The sequence below is a fragment of the Salvelinus fontinalis genome, chromosome 40, assembly GCF_029448725.1.
Source record: "Salvelinus fontinalis isolate EN_2023a chromosome 40, ASM2944872v1, whole genome shotgun sequence".
NCBI classification, from domain to species: domain Eukaryota; kingdom Metazoa; phylum Chordata; class Actinopteri; order Salmoniformes; family Salmonidae; genus Salvelinus; species Salvelinus fontinalis.
The window spans coordinates 17,915,243-17,934,161 of NC_074704.1; the positions used below are offsets into that span (position 1 = coordinate 17,915,243).

An 18,919-nucleotide genomic window follows, 5' to 3' on the forward strand; every position below is an offset into this window, starting at 1 on the left:
AACACCTGCCTCTGATTGAGAGCCATACAAGGTCAATTAAACCTGACACTTAACATAGAACAAACACAGACTGCCCACCCAGCTCACGTCCTGACCCACTAAACACAACTATACAAAAGGAAAACAAGGTCAGGAACGTGACAACGTCTCACGTTTGAGCTGTTGAAATGCGACTCTACTTTGTCTCTAACTACCCTTAGACTTAGGGAAATGTAAACCTTTCCTATTTATTCTCTGAGTTTTATTTGCCCATATAAAGTCTGTTATGGCCAAGTATACTAAGAATGTCCTCTGTGGGGTAATTAGTGTTACTGAAAACAAATACAAAAACTTCGGGAGCCTTGCCATTCTAAAGAGGTTTATTCTACCTTTAAGATTCATGGGGAGATTGATCATTTTAATTAGATCCACTTTCAACTTGTTAAGTAATGAGATAAAGTTATCTTTATGTATATTTTCTTTGTTTTAACCTATTACGCATCCTAAGTATTTCATATTTTTTTGTGGTCCACTTAATGGATTGCTGTAGATCATGAGTTGTTGTTTTTATTTTTCCTATTGCCATTATTTCAGTTTTTAGAGTATTCCCAAAAATATTTTTAAGAAAGGAGGCATTAAACTCAATATTAGTCAGGTATATCAGGAGATCGTCAGCAAATAAGTTTAGTAAATATTCATGGTACCAATACCTGTTACGTTTGGGTCCTCCTGTCCAATTATTTCTACAAGCGGTTCAATTGCCAGTGCAAACAGGAGGGGGGAGAGAGGACACCCCTGTCTTGTGACCCTTTCTAAAGCTATTTCTTCAGAGAATGTATTATTTGTGTATATTCTTGCTTCAGGGTATTTATATAATATTTTTATGAAATGTAATATTTCAGCTGGAAAGTTGAATGTTTACAAAGTTTTGAATAGAAAACACCACTAAAGACGGTCGGTCGAAAGCCTTTTCCACATCAACAGCCATTATTGATGTCCTCACGTATTTCATTGATTACTTTGACATCAACTGTTTTCCTCAAGGCTTCTTCGGCCACTCAGGCTACAGCTCTCGCCAAACAACATTTGGAAAGTTAATCCGGTTTTGTGACTGAACCAGCTTTGGTCCGAGGAGGTCTTTTTACACAACAGCCCTGACCACAGAGAAAGACTGGTGTGTGTATGTCTGGACACTATGATGTTTGGAGCGAGGCAAAATACAATTGGGTTTGTTTAGATATCTTCACAACGCTGAGGCCTTTTCTCTATTGGTCCCTTTGTTGTCTCCATGGTTTGTCTATGTGAAAGAGGCCTTAGTCTACTCTAGACAATCAGTTTGCTGAACAGTCATCTCAGCTAAAATGTGTTGCTAAAAAACTGGCTGGCTGGGGTAGTTGTGCAAGTAGGGTTATTGTATGTGTGTTTGTGTGTGTGTGGTGGGGGGGCGGGGGGGGGGGGCAGTAAAACAAAAGGCATTGAATGAAAATGGTCTTTCAAAACACTTGTGCAGGTTGAATCATAAATAACACCAAGAGGTCAGAATACGTTTCATTATAAAAACAGTTGAATGTATTCCAGTATTCAGTATTTACATATCAAATCTACAAAATATGCTCTTGTTAAAATATTGTCAGTTACCACTATGTTCCGTATCATAGACCTTATTATATACAATCAACAAATGCTAAATACACAGGATATTTTACACATCACATTGTAGACCAATTCAAGAATCAACAACCGGCTATTGTATGTTAAAATATTAATTTGTTAATAATTACAGTCTTTCTTATGATTTATTTTGTGTGAAGCGGCATAACGCGAGGTTAAGTTAAAGTACACGCTTGAGCTAGCCTGCGTGCCAGTCTGTTCCTGGTACCATGTCAACTCCATGTCACTCATTGTCATGCCAAACATCTGTGGCTTGACAATGACAGCAATGGAGTTGGTAAGAGCACTAACAGATCTGGGACCAGGCTAATCTGAGCCTTGGTTGGTTGAGATGCGACGTGTTTTCCTGATGAAGCAAACACAGCATCCAATACAACATGACTTAGCTTTCTCCTTAATAAGGGCATTGACAGTACAGTACTAACTGAAGGCTAACTCTGGAGAGAGGGACCTATTTACATGTAGCACCATTTCCACAGTCTGTAACAGAGTTAAATATTGAATACCTATCAATAAGTCTGTGCTAGAGGGAGAATGCTGACGTTCAACTCAACCAGTACTCATCCCAAAAGGCAACATATTCCCCTATTAATTAAACAGTACATGTTCTCTGTAGTGCTCTGTCTTTTGTATGCTATTGGTTAAGGGATGGTTTTGGCAACAGTCAGGAACACAGAGGGTTTGAACATCACATATATCTTTGTTTCGACTTGCATTTCCATTTGCACATGACAAAATAAAGTAAGTCAGTGTAACCCGGATGATACTGACCACTCCTCCAATACTGTCCTCTCCTGCAAATGGCACACACACACACACCAAAGGCAACAACAAAAACGTAAGCCAATTCACCCTGCAAATATCTAGTTTGAGTACCGATCTCTTTCTGCTTTAGCCATTTGTCTCTGCCAGACATATTGTGAAAGGCAACAATGTAGCATCGTTGAATGTATAAACAGTCAGGGAACCAAAGAAAAATCAGGAAGTTGGAACAAAACCATATCACGTCAGATGTACTCAGTACAGTGTAACATGTCAACAGTGGAACATTTCATAGCTTCAGTCCAGACTTACAGAGAATAGTACTATAGCATGACAGATCGAAGACATGTGTATCATAACAATCTCCAACCCTATGAAATTGTCCTTCATTGAAGCTAGCTGTCATAATAACCTCTTTCTTACAGTTATAGGCACCATTGGGTTTAAGAGGAGATGCTGCCATACTCTGTTCAATACAGTACTCTAAAATGAAGATACAAATTCTGAAGTCTTGGACCTAGATGGTTATGTTCCATTGGATCTGATGTACGTAGTTGGCCCTCTCAGTTTGCCCTCACAGGCTGGGGGAGCTCACGGCGTGGGGGGGAGCCGGACGTCCAGCAGGCTGTAGGCGAAGACGTTCCAGAAGACAGCACAGAGGACAAAGAGGAAGTAGACGGAGAAGAAGATCCAGAATAGAGACTGCTCTTGGAGACGCTGCTCGTAGTTCTGGAGGACTACAACCCCCAGGGTGAGCCCCACCATCACACCCCCCAGATGGGCCACAAAGCTGGGGTTGGGGCAGGGCGGGAAGGCCGGCGGGTAGAACCGCAGCCATACGGCACGGCCAAACTCCACACTCACTGACGAGGGGGGAGAGAGAAGTGTTACCATAATGCTGTTAATAGTCCTGTTTCCATAGTGAACAAGTGATTTTGTTATTTTTAGTTTATTGTAAATACTGGTATGTTTATCTCTTACAAATCATGGTAACTTGCCAAATTGTAATCGTATGCTTATACTAAAGTGAAAAATAAGAAGTTGGTTGAGACCACAACAAACCCGTCCTCGTTGCTCACATTAATCTTACATGAGTGGGTATGTTCTTTCTAAGCTTCTATTGCTAGCCACAGGGCCCTTCCTGTCTCCAAACCTACATCCACCACGGTACTAACTAGGTCAACAGCAAGGTTATTGTAACAGTACGCAAGACCGGAGGTCCCTCTAGCGACTTTGTTTTTTAATGATCCAAATAAGCCGTGTGTTGGATTTGGTTACCTGCAGGCTGTGGCTAGTCACACAGTGGTGTAGGAATTTGGATTTGAATATAGAGAAACTTCAGAGTTTAGACAGACTTACTGCAGACCAGAGCCATGGCCATCCGGAACAGCTTAAACTGACATTTCATACCCGACCAGTTCTGGGGAAAGAGGAGCAGAGTGAGTTGATGAGAAAGGGAGTGAGAGAGAGAGCAAGATAAAGGGTTTATGATTCAGGCCAGGAGTTTTCCCATGTTAGATAACATGGACCTGGGTTTGTCCCTGACCATGTAACCTGACCAGGAAAAACCCCTGGCCCTATTAATAATGATCCACGACACTAAGCCTCTTTCATTACCTTCATAAGATAGTAATGTAACAGACACCTATATCCAAAGCGCCTTACAGAACTGTCAACATTCAGAGTGACACATAGATTACAACAATAACATATCTTTCCCCTTCCATGATAGCTTTCAGAGCCAACAAAGATATCATGTGATGACCCTTGATCTTCTCCCTTTTCTTGCTGTTGTAGGAAATCAAATTTGTCTGAGAGGAGGAAGGACCCCCGAGGGTTGTAAAGTGCCCACTAGTGTAAATATTTGATGACAGGGACCATCCAATCATATAGACAGCAGTATGGCCTTATTAGCCCCTACTTCTAAGGTTATGACTTTGTAGGGTAGTATGCATGGATCGAATCAATCAGAGCACAGCTAAGGTCAAAGGTGAATTTACATGCAGCCTCAGAATGGGAGAAAATCAAGTTATATGACAACTATCTAATTACACTCTTTAACACTACGCAGTGCACACACACTCACATGCAACATACACACACACACATTCAACACTGAACACTAGGTAGACGACACACCCTTCCACTCTTTGTAAATGGGAAAGCTGAAAGGCAGGAATGAATAGAATCCTTAGACTGACAGAGCACCTGCTGGGCCCCAGAATGCCCTGCTTTGATGCCACATGATGTATGTCTGAGCATGATAGTCATCTCATGACAAGAGGGCTGCTCCTGCTCTGACGCGCACACACACACACACACACACACACACACACACACACACACACACACACACACACACACACACACACTTTTACCATGACGACGTTGGCCAGGTGTGCTGAGACCAGGGCGTAGACTCCTCCAGACGACCCCACCACCGGAGCAGTCATATCAGTGACAGACACGGCCAGGGAGCCTGCCAGGGTCAGAGGTCAGAGGTTAGAATCAATCAAATAATCAATCACCTTCATATTCACTGGATCAATAGAGAAAATTCATATTGAATATGTCAATTCATATCCATAGCTATAATGTATCTCAGAGCAGCTTCGAAAAATGATAATTGATTCAATGAGCAGCTTCAAATAAATAGCATTCCCAGCTAGAAACAGTAGATACTGTATATGAACACAGTCACTCCTGATGTTTTTTGTCGTTGTATTTAAGCACAAACAGAGGCTTACACTGGCCAATGAGTCACCATTGATCATTTTAAGAATAATATGTATCAACACAGTCTGTTAGGAGACTCTTGGTGTTATACTGAATGGAGCTTACCACTGGTCCCATGGTGGCACCAATTCACCCCCATTCACAGAAGAGTCAACCAGGCATTGATAGGAGTGAATATGGGGCAAGTGAAAGATTGAATACCCAGTGAAAATTGGTGTAATACAACCAGAGCAGCAGACACAACCAGAGCAACAGACACAATCAGAGCAACAGACACAACCAGAGCAACAGACACAACCAGAGCAACAGACACAACCAGAGCAACAGACACAACCAGAGCAATAGAGAACTGCTTGCTGAGGGGGAGTATGGAATTACACATAGAGAGAGTTCCTAGTGTTCCCTAGGAGGGTGTGTGGACAGAGGAGTTCTGACACACTCTATATGCAGGCATGTGTGCGCAGACACACACAAACACAAGTGTACATGCACGCCCGCCTACCCACACACACTATACCCCAGGGGTGTATTTTCCCCACTCCTTAGCTCTGCGTCCATTGGCCGGCTTGCTTGAATTATGGATGCTAACTACATGAGACGCACCTGCCTACGCAGCACTGGGGAACATGTGGGGTGATGAATGATCTCCACTGTGTGTGTGTGTGTGTGTGTGTGTGTGTGTGTGTGTGTGTGTGTGTGTGTGTGTGTGTGTGTGTGTGTGTGTGTGTGTGTGTGTGTGTGTGTGTGTGTGTGTGTGTGTGTGTGTGTGTGTGTGTGTGTGTGTGTGTGGGTATGGCAGCTGTCATGAAGAGTCTGCTCTGTGTGAGCTTTACTATAGTAGACCCCTTTCCTGCAGTCAAATGACCTAGCGGCCTCATGGGTGGAATGTTATTCATATTTTTCATAATTTCATAATTAATCAACATTATTTCAAAAATCCCGTCGAAAATCCGGTGTTTCTATTTCAAAAGGTTTTGTTATATTTCAGTCTTCTGTGATGTATATAAAGTGTAATATTGGGACGCAAACTCAAAATGTAATACAATCAACTCTATATCTGACATGGTACAGGTGTCTTCTGTTTTTAATCCCATAACCATGTGTGTGAGGTGTATACTTTTGTCTCAAAGTAGATTTGTTTAAGACTACCAAGAAACACTCTGTGTGACCCTGATTTAGCCCACTGCAGTAAAAGGTTAAATCACCATATGATAATAAGTCATCACAATCAGGCTGCTATTACTTGAGTAAAAGTCTAAAATCATTGTTTTAAATATACTTAAGTATCAAATGTAAAAGTAAAAGTATAAATCATTTCACATTCCTTATACTAAGCAAACTAGACAGCACCATTTTCTTGTTTTTGCATTTTATGGATAGCCAGGAACACACTCCAACACTCCATCATTTACAAATGAAGCATGTGTTTAGTGAGTCTGCCAGATCAAAGGCAGTAGGGATGACCAGGGATGTTCTCTAGATAAGTCTGTGAATTGGACCATTTTCCTGCCCTGATAAGCTTTCAAAATGTAACAAGTACTTTTGGGTGTCAGGGAAAATGTATGGAGTAAAAAGAACATTATTTTATTTAGGAATGTAGTGAAGTAAAAGTAAAAGTTGTCAAAAATATAAATAGTAAAGTATACTGCATATGTTAGGTCAAGCAAATACACATGCATGTACAAATCACACACACACACACACACACACACACACACACACACACACACACACACACACACACACACACACACACACACACACACACACACACACACACACACACACACACACACACACACACCATTCCCTTGGTACCACCATATTGTCAATGGTTTGATTTGAGGGAGATGAAGGACAAATCGGATCTACCTTTTTCAGTGTAACATCAATATTCCTTTAAGGAGGACAGTGAGGAAGTACTGCATGTCAGACTAAAAGAGAGAGCAACGAGACACTGAAGACACACACACACACACACACACACACACACACACACACACACACACACACACACACACACTGAGACCAAGCAGCCACTACACTTAGAAGTTTAACAGCACATCACATCATCAATTAACTAGAAAAGTATGAATGTACTGTATTATCTGAAATACCTGAACTAGTTGTAGTAGTTAGTGCTCCTCCTGAAGTAGGCTGTTACCAGGTGTCATTTAGATCAAAGCAGCGGAGGTGTGTGTGTAATTAAAATGTATTTAAGCATCAATCACTGAATGGAGATCTAAGCAGATGATTACATGTTTCCTGAGACACACACACACACACACACACACACACACACACACACACACAGATAGCGAGAAATATAGAAATACACACAAACAGAGAGATACACACACACCTGTTAGACAACACACACCGCTCTGGTTCCTCTGCTCAAGGTGTGTGTGTGTAGACAGATGGGAAGACCATTATTGCCACTATTATCTCTGTTAATATTATTGTTTTATCACTGTAACAACCCCCACACCCACTAAAGGACTTCCTTCCCTTTGTAGTCTCTCTGGAGGCCCTCTGGGTCAGTTGTTGGGTGAGAAACTGACGTGTCATCTATCTTGTTTGTTGGTTAAACTTCCAAACTAGGACACCAAACTAGGAATCCTGCTGCCAATGAGGGAATACTAAGTTTGGCCACATTATCTACACAGCATCAGTGCTACTCATCATCAGAGACCGGTAGAGAGTTCAAAGTCACTGGCTGTCCTTTAAAACTTCAGAGTCATCTTATAATTATCACAGATACTGAAAGTGGTAATTGAGTGTTACTCTCTCTGTGTCTCTACGTGTGTGTGTGTGTGTGTGTGTGTGTGTGTGTGTGTGTGTGTGTGTGTGTGTGTGTGTGTGTGTGTGTGTGTGTGTGTGTGTGTGTGTGTGTGTGTGTGTGTGTGTGTGTGTGTGTTTGGGCTTGTATTGCTATCCTCGTGGATTCTGTAAATCCCCAAAAGTCCCCACAAGGATAGTAAAACAAGAGGACATTTGGCCGGCCCCACGAGGACAAAAACTATTTTAGGCATTAGGGTAACGTTTAGGAGTTAGCGTTAGGTTGAGGGTTAGGGGTTAAGGAAAATAGGATTTTGAATGGCAGTCAATTTTAGGTCCCAACAAGGATAGTAAAACATATGATGTGTGTTTTTGTTGTTTGTGCCTGCGTTCGATCATGAGTCTCTCTAGGTGACTATTTGCATTGCCCCCCCCCTCTTTTACGCTGCTGCTACTCTCTGTTATTATCTATGCATAGTCACTTTAATAACTCTACCTACATGTTCATATTACCTCAATTACCTCGACTAACCGGTGCATTGACACATTGACTCTGTACTGGTAACATCTGTATATAGCCTCACTATTGTTATTTTACTGCTGCTCTTTAATTATTTGTTACTTTTATTTATTATTTTTGTAGGTATTTTTCTTAAAATTGCATTGTTGTTTAAGGGCTTGTAAGTAAGCATTTCACTGTAAGGTCCACACCTGTTGTATTCGGCACATGTGACAAATAAAATTTGATTTGATTTGTATTACAGCCTTAAAAATCCAGTCCCTTTTGACCTCTGACCCTGAGCCTGTTGGTACAGCTGAGCACTCCTCTCCACCATAACAAAATGTACCCAGACAAAACAACACAGAAGACAACCTCCCTACATACACACACAAACACACTCCTCCTTCCAGTGGGTCGATATCTAATTAACCAACAGGTTCCCGTGGGGACAGTGACCCTCTCAGTACCACCACTACGTGTGTGTGTGTGTGTGTGTGTGTGTGTGTGTGTGTGTGTGTGTGTGTGTGTGTGTGTGTGTGTGTGTGTGTGTGTGTGTGTATACAGTATTTATCTCCACAAACACACACGCCTATGTAAAATGAACACACACACAAACTTTACACACACACACGGAACGGGTCTCCCTAGTGGTGCAGCCAGCGGTCTAAGGCAGTGCATCTCAGTGCTAGAGGCGTCACTGCAGACCCTGATTCGATCCCGGGCTGTATCACAACCGGCCGTGATCGGGAGTCCCATAGGGCGGCGCACAATTGGCCCAGCGTCGTACGGGTTAGGCTGTCATTGTAAATAACAATTTGTTCTTAATTGACTTGCCTAGTTAAAAAAAAGGTACACAATTACACTCTCTGCTGGCAATCCCTTACCCTGCCCTTCTACAGCTTCTTCCCACCCACCCACAGGGCTATTATATCCTTGCTAAATATCCCCACACGTCTCTCAAACATCAACAATTTGCATCCAAATATTTCCACTCCGAATGTTTCCTGAGCATTTAGTTTCCAGAGGGCAACGGCAGAAATCCCTGATAATGTTTGTTTGGCTCCAGAGGTAGTTCAAACTAAAGCTGGATTATCGCTCCACTCCTCATGTACACTGCATGATGAACACGCAGTGTAGAACATACCCCATGGTCATATGGTAATCTAGTGAGCACTGAGCCATGCTGAGCCAAGCCGTGCTGGGCCAGGGGGGAGAGGAGGGAGAGGAGGGAGAGGGGAGAGAGGAGGGAGAGGACGGAAAGAGGGGAGAGAGGAGGGAGAGGACGGAGAGGGGAGAGAGGGGAGAGAGGAGGGAGAGGACGGAGAGGGGAGAGAGGAGGGAAAGGACGGAGAGGGGAGAGAGGAGGGAGAGGGGCAGAGGGAGAAAGGGGAGCCCTGGGCGCTCAAATGACATTAGCAGCTAATGTCACTAGGGAGCTAGCGATGACAACTGCCTTCAAAGCCTCTTCCTCTCTCTGATGCATAACATCCCAGTAGGCTTGGTCCTTTTGCTCTCTCTCTCTCAATATTCATGGACTTCCTATTGAACATGGACAAGTCTCTCTCTCTCTCTCTCTCTCTCTCTCTCTCTCTCTCTCTCTCTCTCTCTCTCTCTCTCTCTCTCTCTCTCTCTCTCTCTCTCTCTCTCTCTCTCTCTCTCTCTCTCTCTCTCTCTCTCTCTCTCTCTCTCTCTCTCTCTCTCTCTCTCTCTCTCTCTCTCTCTCTCTCTCCCTTGCGTTCTCTCCTTTACCTCCCTCCCTCACTCCCCCATTCTCTCTCTCTCTCTGGAGTGTGTTTCGAGATGATCCACTTCCACTTCTCTCTGTTGTTCTGGACCGGTGGGGGAACAACAAGAAAGCCTGTCAGAACACAAGCCCATCTGTCCCAGACATATGTGTTTTCTGAATGACTGTTATCCAAACACAATGGGGTGAAGCCTGACAGCAGGGGGTTGAATATGTGTGTGTGTGTGTGTGTGTGCGTGCGTGCGTGCGTGCACCTGCGCCCTGTGTGTGTGTCCATCCGTCAGTCTGTGTGTGTGTGTACCCTAGTCCAGTACTCACCTGCCAGTACACCACACACGTAGACCAGTCCTATCCTCAGCGCTCCATGGACCATCTCCAGAGGGACTCCCACCAGCAGCTGCATGGCCATGTTCAGACCCAGGTGTTCTATCCTGCTGGGTCACAACACACAGCCGTCAGTTAGAGGACAGGACGCATCCACACTCATATACAGTTTATGGTCATATTATCTATTTCATCTGTAGAGCAATGTTTCAGTCCTGGAAGTAGGAGGCCTGATCGAGGATCAGGTCCCCCAATTCATGTAATCTCATGATCCAAGATTAGCACTCCTACTCTGAGACGTTCTATGAATACTTGTTTAAAGCCTCTATATTGGATGCCTGTATAGCTTTTAGAATCTGTTTGTAGGAGAGTAAGTGACAAAAAATAATTTCATCTATATCAGAATACTCTCTACCCCCCTGTAACCTCTCCCTCAATGAGCACCAGGCTAAATTCATTATCATTAAATTAGCCCCACCCGATGGTCGTAGAAAGTGATGGATGGATGGATGGAGGGAGGGAGGGAGGGAGGGAGGGTGGGATAGCAGGCAATGTGTTACTGAAAGATAATCGTGCCCACAGAGCATATAAGACATTTAACAGATATTGATTATCCAGTGAACATACTGTAATAGTCTCCCCTGGGGGGACTTACAGTAGCTCTAGGAAGCAGCTCATACCGCCATTATCAACAACAGCACATGACTAAAGGCCAATGGTGACTGGGGATCATATGCTTCTGGAGGGAAAGGAGTTAGGATGTAGGCTTTACTACAACATCAGAACTAGGCCAACTGTATTGCAGCAGTGCTATCCACTGGTTTTGGCTCTAGTGCTAGTGCATCAACATTCTGGGAACACACCAATGTCTCAGTATTGATCCAGCATTTTGCTTGGCTCATGCTGCCATGTGCTGGCAGTTGACACATTTGATGCGTCCTCATTGGCTGAGATTTTAGCTTTGTCCTCTCAGTCCAACGATGGTGCTGGATCCCTAACAGGCTTTTACAGTGTCCCTCCTCTCCTCTCTCTATCTATCTATCTGACCGGCTGTGTAGTGATCTGTCTGACTGTGATAAGTCCGGCATATTACACCCCTCCACAATGCAATCCCTTCACTGGGTCAACAACACTGCTGATCCCTTCCAATTGACAACAACACAAACAGAATGCACATATCAGCCCACAAACAACACAGGACAACACTCCACTAAACCTACAGCATTTTTTTTGGTACTTTTTTTAGGGGGTCTAGGACAACATTAATAGATTACTAATGACCAAAGACTAAGCCATTTCCCGGCCACTTAAGATTTGATCCGCATCTCTGTTTAATCACGTTTTGGCTGCTTAACTCCTTCTGTTTTCATCAACGTAAAAGCAGGAATTGACTTCTTTTCCCGCCTTTAAGCTGGCATTGAGTGTACTGTACAGCAGCTCAGTGAAAACAGCATTGCGTTCTTTGTTTTCCTTTGTGGTTGTCTAGACAATGACAGTGATCCATGTATTTGTCTGTGCCATTGTTAAGAGACAACGGGATGTCTTCTCATAGGAACGCGTGTGTGTGTGTGTGTGTGTGTGTGTGTGTGTGTGTGTGTGTGTGTGTGTGTGTGTGTGTGTGTGTGTGTGTGTGTGTGTGTGTGTGTGTGTGTGTGTGTGTGTGTGTGTGTGTGTGTGTGTGTGTGTGTGTGTGTGCGCGTGTGGGGAAGCATTCCCCTGGGACTGGTTAGCACTGGAAAATGAACAGTCCTTTTAATCTCCAGTGGAACGTCCTTGTGTATTTGGACAGGGCCTTGCTTCTCCACAAGCCAATCAATATCGCCCTTGTCTCATTGTCAACTAGAATGATTCTCTCGTTCTCTCACTACACCAAGAGGGCACTTGTACGCTTCAACAAAACAACTCATAGATTTTATTCTGTTTGGGTATTTGTTTCTAGGGATACCTCCGCTGTAGGGATTTTAAACCAATGTGTACATAATATCTGAGGCTGAAACACACTGGGGTTCTTTGGCCTGGTTTTGGCATGCTATTGTTGCTATGGCATAAATGGGACGGTTAAAGTACGTCCACTAAGCTGGGAGAACTAGGAGAACTCCTGTGTTTTGGATTCTGCTGTGGCATCCACACGTGTCAGCGCTGAGTACGGTCCCTGTGGGCATGAAGGACATATGTGTGGATTGTGGGTGTGTGTGTGTAGCAGTCACAACACTGAACAACCTCTCCTACACACACTGCTGATAGAGAGCCAGAGCTTTGGGACATTAGATAGTTGGTTAAATTCCCAGCAGCCTCCGTCTCTCTCAGAGGTGTGTGTGTTTAGTGATGAATGCCTTGCCTCGACCATGTGCTCTCATGAGGAAGCAGATGTGGTGTGTGTGGGAGCACAATCATTTGGAAAGGAGACAGCTGATACACACACATCCAGGAATAGATTGAGAAACACTGCTCTATAGAGCCATAGAGTAGATATGACAATGTATATACAGTATACAGTGCGTTTGGAAAGTATTCAGACCCCTTGACATTTCCACATTTTGTTACGTTACAGCCTGATTCTAAAATGGATTCAATTGTTTTTTTCCCCCCTCGTTAATCTACACACAATACCGCATAATGACAAAGCGAAAACATACATTTTCATAAGTATTCAGACCATTTGCTGTGAGACTCGAAATTGAGCTTAGATGTGTCATGTTCCATTGATAATCCTTGAAATGTTTCTACAAGTTGATTGGAGTCCACCTGTGGTAAATTAAATTGATTGGACATGATTTGGAAAGGCACACACCTGTCTATATAAGGTCCTACAGTTGACAGTGGATGTCAGAGCAAAAACCAAGCCATGAGGTCGAAGGAATTGTCCAAAGAGCTCTGAGACAGGATTGTGTCGAGGCACAGATCTGGGGAAGGGTACCAAAACATTTCTGCATCATTGGAGGTCCCCAAGAACACAGTGGCCTCCATCATTCTTAAATGGAAGAAGTTTGGAACCACCAAGACCCTTCCTAGAGCTGGCCGCCCGGCCAAACTGAGCAATCGGGGGAGAAGGACCTTGGTCAGGAAGGTGACAAAGAACCCGATGGTCACTTTGACAGAGCTCTAGAGTTCCTCTGTGGAGATGGGAGAACCTTCCAGAAGGACAACCATCTCTGTAGCACTCTACCAATCAGGCCTTTATGGTAGAGTGGCCAGACAGAAGCCACTCCTCAGTAAATGGCACATGACAGCCCTCTTGGAGTTTGCCAAAAAGGCACCTAAAGGACTCTCAGACCATGGGAAAAAAGACTCTCTGGTCTGATCAATCCAAGATTGAACTTTTTGGCCTGAATGCCAAGCGTCACGTCTGGAGGAAACCTGGCACCATCCCTACTGTGAAGCATGGTGGTGGCAGAATCATGCTGTGAGGATGTTTTTCAGAGGCACGGACTGGGAGACGGGAGGGGAAGTTATTGTAGAGGAATATCAGATCTAGCCTGGGTACTAGCCTAAGAGATACATTTTAGTTCACAGAGATATTTAGGCTGTCTCCATGAAGAATGTAGAGTTTCACAGTAGTCTAGACTGATTTCGAAGGCTTATCTCGATGGAGAGTTGACGCCAAGGGCAAAAGATAAATGATACTGTTGCTATCTCCCAGTCCTACCAAGTTAGAAGAAAAGAAAGACAAACAGAAGTTGAACGATAGGGTTCTCTTTGTTATCAAAAGCAATACTTTACAGCCTCAAACCCTCATCAGAGATGCTTGAAGAACCTAAGCCCTAAATCTCTCAGGGGCACGTCCTAACTTTACACTTCAGTCGAATATTCACTTAGTCTCCGACTGACATTTATGCATGACAAAGGGAAATTTGACTGAAGTAGAATTTACGATTTACCCCTTCATGAGCAGGGTCGAGGGAAAGATGAACAGAGTAAAGTACAGAGAGATCCTTGATGAAAACCTGCTCCAGAGCGCTCAGGACCTCAGACTGGGGCAAAGGTTCACCTTCCAACAGGACAACAACCCTAAGCACACAGCCAAGACAACGCAGCAGTGGCTTCGGGACAAGTTTCTGAATGTCCTTGAGTGGCCCAACCAGAGCCCGGACTTGAACCCGATCGAACATCTCTGGAGAGACCTGAAAATAGCTGTGCAGCAACACTCCCCATCCAACTTGACAGCGCTTGAGAGGATCTGCAGAGGAGAATGGGAGAAACTCCCCAAATACAGGTGTGCCAAGCTTTCAGCATCATACCCAAGAAGACTGTAGGATGTAATCGCTGCCAAAGATGCTTCGACAAAGTACTGAGTAAAGGGTCTGAATACTTATGTAAATGTGATATCAGTTTTTGAAATGTTTAATACATTTGCAAAAAAGTCAAGAGGTCTGAATACTTTCCGAATGCTATGTAGGACTTTATATGACTGTGACACGCACATCCAGGACTTTATGGACACACGTTACAGAGTTTAGGATTTGAGGAGGGCCAGGGGCAGACTGGGACCAGAAATCAGCCCTAGCATTTCGAACACACCAGACAATTTTTTTTCGCTTGAGGCCCCCCATTATTATCCAGATAATGATAATTTTGTGCAAAAACCCAAGTTAGACAGGCACACTGGGCTAAAAACGGACCAGCCCATCTGACATTTGACCGAAATGCCAGATGGCCAGTCCGCCCCTGGGGAGGACTGATCAGACTGTGCCAATATTCATACTTAGCATTAGCATGCACGGTCAATACATGACCATATACTAAGTAGTATGCAAGTGTGTATATTGGGACAGTCTGATCAGCCCTCCCCAGGGGCGGACTGGCCATCTGGCTAGGTACCCACCCTGCGTGCATGAAGGCATAGCTGAGGTATCTCCAGGCCTGAATTCGTAGCTGGGGGTGGTAGGGCAGCGGGCCCCTCAGGAAGTGGGGACTGGACACCTGCAGCACCCAGCGGTCCAACTGCAGGCCATAGTACATGAACACTGCCACCTAGAGGACGGGAGGGGAAGTTATTGTAGAGGAATATCAGATCTAGCCTGGGTACTAGCCTAAGAGATACATTTTAGTTCACAGAGATATTTAGGCTGTCTCCATAAAGAATGTAGAGTTTCACAGTAGTCTAGACTGATTTCAAAGGCTTATCTCGATGGAGAGTTGACGCCAAGGGCAAAAGATAAATGATACTGTTGCTATCCCTCAGTCCTACCAAGTTAGAAAAAAAGAAAGACAAACAAAAGTTGAACGATAGGGTTCTCTTTGTTATCAAAAGCAATACTTTACAGCCTCAAACCCTCATCAGAGATGCTTGAAGAACCTAAGCCCTAAATCTCTCAGGGGCACGTCCTAACTTTACACTTCAGTCGAATATTCACTTAGTCTCCTACTGACATTCATGCATGACAAAGAGAAATTTGACTGAAGTGGAATTGAGGATTTATCCCTCCATGAGCGGAACATTACCTCAGCGATGGTGATAGCCAGGATGAGCCAGGGTGGTGGGCAGCAGGTGTAGCTGTCGAAGTACCACTTCCTGTCGATCTCCCGGGGCAGGGTCTCGTAGGCGATGTGCCTCACCAGCCTCTGGGACAGACCCAGACCCACTTCCTCCCCCAGGGCCCCGGCCCCTTTCAACTGACGACTTCCCTGGAGGATGGCCCGCCGGAAGCTGTTGCTGCGCTTGTTGGACATCTAGCAGGGAGAGGGGAGGGGGGAGGGAGAGAGAGAGAAGTACGGAGAGATTTATGGAGAGAGAGAGAAAGAGAGAGAGAGAGAGAAGTACGGAGAGATTTATGGAGAGAGCGAGAGAGAGAGAGAGAGAGAGAGAGAGAGAGAGAGAGAGAGAGATGTCAGTCAAAATACATCATCAGCTACCCAATGTCCATCTGCAGGTCAGGGTTCAGGGACAGTCAGTCCATTCAGTGAGACTTTCATTGCAATAAGTAATTTAGTTATCTTATGTGAGCGATAGAAACTTCATAGAAACATGGCCATAAAATAAGTGTCTATTTTCAATTCTCTGAAATTCCAACCTTACAGGTCTTGTAACTATTGCTGGGTTCCCTACAACACCTCATTATGTCGTCATAGATCCCCTAAGTCGTGAGCCCCCCCATCGTTCATCCCACTGTGACAGCAACCACGCTGCCATACCCTCCCACCTCGCCCCAGCAACAGAATGCCTCCGTCATCACCTAGCAACCGCTGAGCTCTTCTCCTCATCCCAAGTACTGGCGGCAGCTGCCTGGCAACGTAGCCCTTCTACCCAGATTAGCAATTGTCATGGTCCTCCTATGGAACATGGAATGTGGACAAGTCTCTCTCTCTCTCTCCCCCCCCCCTCATTCTTCTCCCTCTCACCCCTCATTCTTCTCCCTCTCATCTCTCTCTTGCTTTCTCTCATTCCTCTCCCTCTCATTCCCCTCTCTCTCGTTCTCTCTCTCTTGCTCTCTCACATTCCCACATCTCTCTCTCTCTCTCTCTTTCTCTCTCCGATCCTAAAAGTAGTTTACAATAGCACCATTCTTCAATCTATAATGACCATTCGAATTGAACAGATCTCCAATTATGTGAGTCTTGATTGCAGTCAAGAGACAGTGTGGGATTCTTCATGACTGTAGGTTACCATGGCCACTCCCAGCCCAAAGCCAAACAGAGAGTGGGATCAAACGGTACCAAACATACACATTATGCCCCACACACACACACCCACGCGGACACACACACCTCTCTAGGTTACCCCACGTGGCCCAACCCCATAAAGACACAGTCTTCTTTCTTCCAGCAGTGCTGTGGTGATTCTTCTCCTTTTTTCTCTTCTTTTCAGTAAAAAGAGAGAGAAAAGGAGTGACGTTCTATCTATTCACCCACAGCAAAGAAGAGAGCAGGGTAGAGAGAGATTGGTATTCATCCAACAAGGACTGTGGGACCAGGGACAATCTACTGCTGTACTGGGAGATGCTGTCAGGGAGAGGAGCGAGAGGAAGAGAGAGGAGAGCGAGGAGAGGGAGAGGGACAGAAGGGGCAGGGAGATAAAGAGAGCGAGAGAGATAACAGAGAGAGACGGAAAAGTAGAAAGAGAGAAAAGAGAGAGCTAGGAAATACCTCCCAATCATGCTGACAGCTTTATGGAATAGGCAGCTGAGCAAAGTAAAGATGGACCTGCAAATAAACCCCAGCAACCTTGACTCTGTCTCCCACTCCTCCTCCTCTCTCTCTCCAACCTATCCTTCCCTCACCCTGCTTGGCCTCTGTTTCCAGTGAATGTGAAAGCAATGGGGGGTGAGGGGCGGTTTTTATGGGTAACAATAGCAGCCACGCCCCCCCAACACACACACACACACACACACACACACACACACACACACACACACACACACACACACACACACACACACATTACTTGAGTACATGCTCCTCATTCCTCTCTGTCCCACTTCCAGTGCCTCGCCCTGACCTTTGGCCTGTCACATGACCTGGACCGACCAATCAAAGATCCCCTTTCACAAGTTCCCACAGGCCCATTCTCAGCCCACTGTACAAGACAATGGACAGCTTTGAAGGAAGCGGAGAAGACAAAAGAGAGAATAGGAGAAAGGGAAAGTGAGAGGGGAGAGTTGGGGAACCTTCACAAACCCACCACCCACCGACCACAACTTTACACGTTTCCAAACAACTGATTATTTCTCCAGATGACTTCACCGTCCATGGTCAAGAGTTCACGTGAAACACAACAGGAGCTAGACACCGCGTGAAAGTGCACATTTAAACCAAGCTGTGTTGTCGTGTCTAATACTGTGGAATATCCATGGAGACCTGGGTGAGTAGTAGGATGATAGTAGTGTAGATGCTTTTATAGAGGGTTGATATCATAAGACCACTTCCTCTCCACTGTATGTCTCAACATGACCAATCGGTGTACAGTATAATTAATGTTATGCTTATACAATCACTATTATCAGTTACTATGGTAACAGGAAGTGACTCGGGACTCTCACCAGGTTGACAAAGTCCTGGTAGCAGATCTTTCCGTCCGCGTTGCCGTCGGCGAGGGCCAATAGAACCTCCAGCTTGTGAGGGTCCAGCTCCGAGCCGTGGGCCGCCAGCAGGTCCCTGAACCGCTCTGTACTGATGAAGCCTGAACTCTCTGAGTCGAACTGGAACACACAGGGAAAGGCGTATGATTAGAAGTTCCGTAGATGAACACAGAGACAAGGACATGGACACATGCAGGCAGAGAGACACACACACACACACACACACACACACACACACACACACACACACACACACACACACACACACACACACACACACACACACACACACACACACACACGAGACTTGACAGATGTAGTCAAATAATGCACATTAACAAAGATACAATGCACATACACACAAGCCTTATCGCATAGAGACACACAAAGGTTATTGTCACAAGT

At 44.8% G+C, this 18,919-nt stretch overlaps 1 protein-coding gene across 2 annotated transcripts in view; it reads right to left on the bottom strand.

Annotated features, from left to right (window-relative positions):
* Positions 1-1,521: 1,521 nt before the first annotated feature.
* Positions 1,522-18,919, bottom strand: part of LOC129839819 (rhomboid-related protein 3-like) — a 65,876-nt gene continuing 48,478 nt past the window's right edge. For both annotated transcript variants that reach the window (XM_055907478.1, XM_055907477.1), the window contains 7 exons: positions 18,476-18,634; positions 15,942-16,169; positions 15,322-15,470; positions 10,494-10,606; positions 4,791-4,891; positions 3,772-3,832; positions 1,522-3,275 (listed from right to left, as the gene is read on the bottom strand). In XM_055907478.1, the coding sequence (XP_055763453.1) occupies positions 3,004-3,275; positions 3,772-3,832; positions 4,791-4,891; positions 10,494-10,606; positions 15,322-15,470; positions 15,942-16,169; positions 18,476-18,634 (1,083 nt within the window). In that variant the 3' untranslated portion in view covers positions 1,522-3,003. The remainder of the gene's footprint in view (positions 3,276-3,771; positions 3,833-4,790; positions 4,892-10,493; positions 10,607-15,321; positions 15,471-15,941; positions 16,170-18,475; positions 18,635-18,919) is intronic.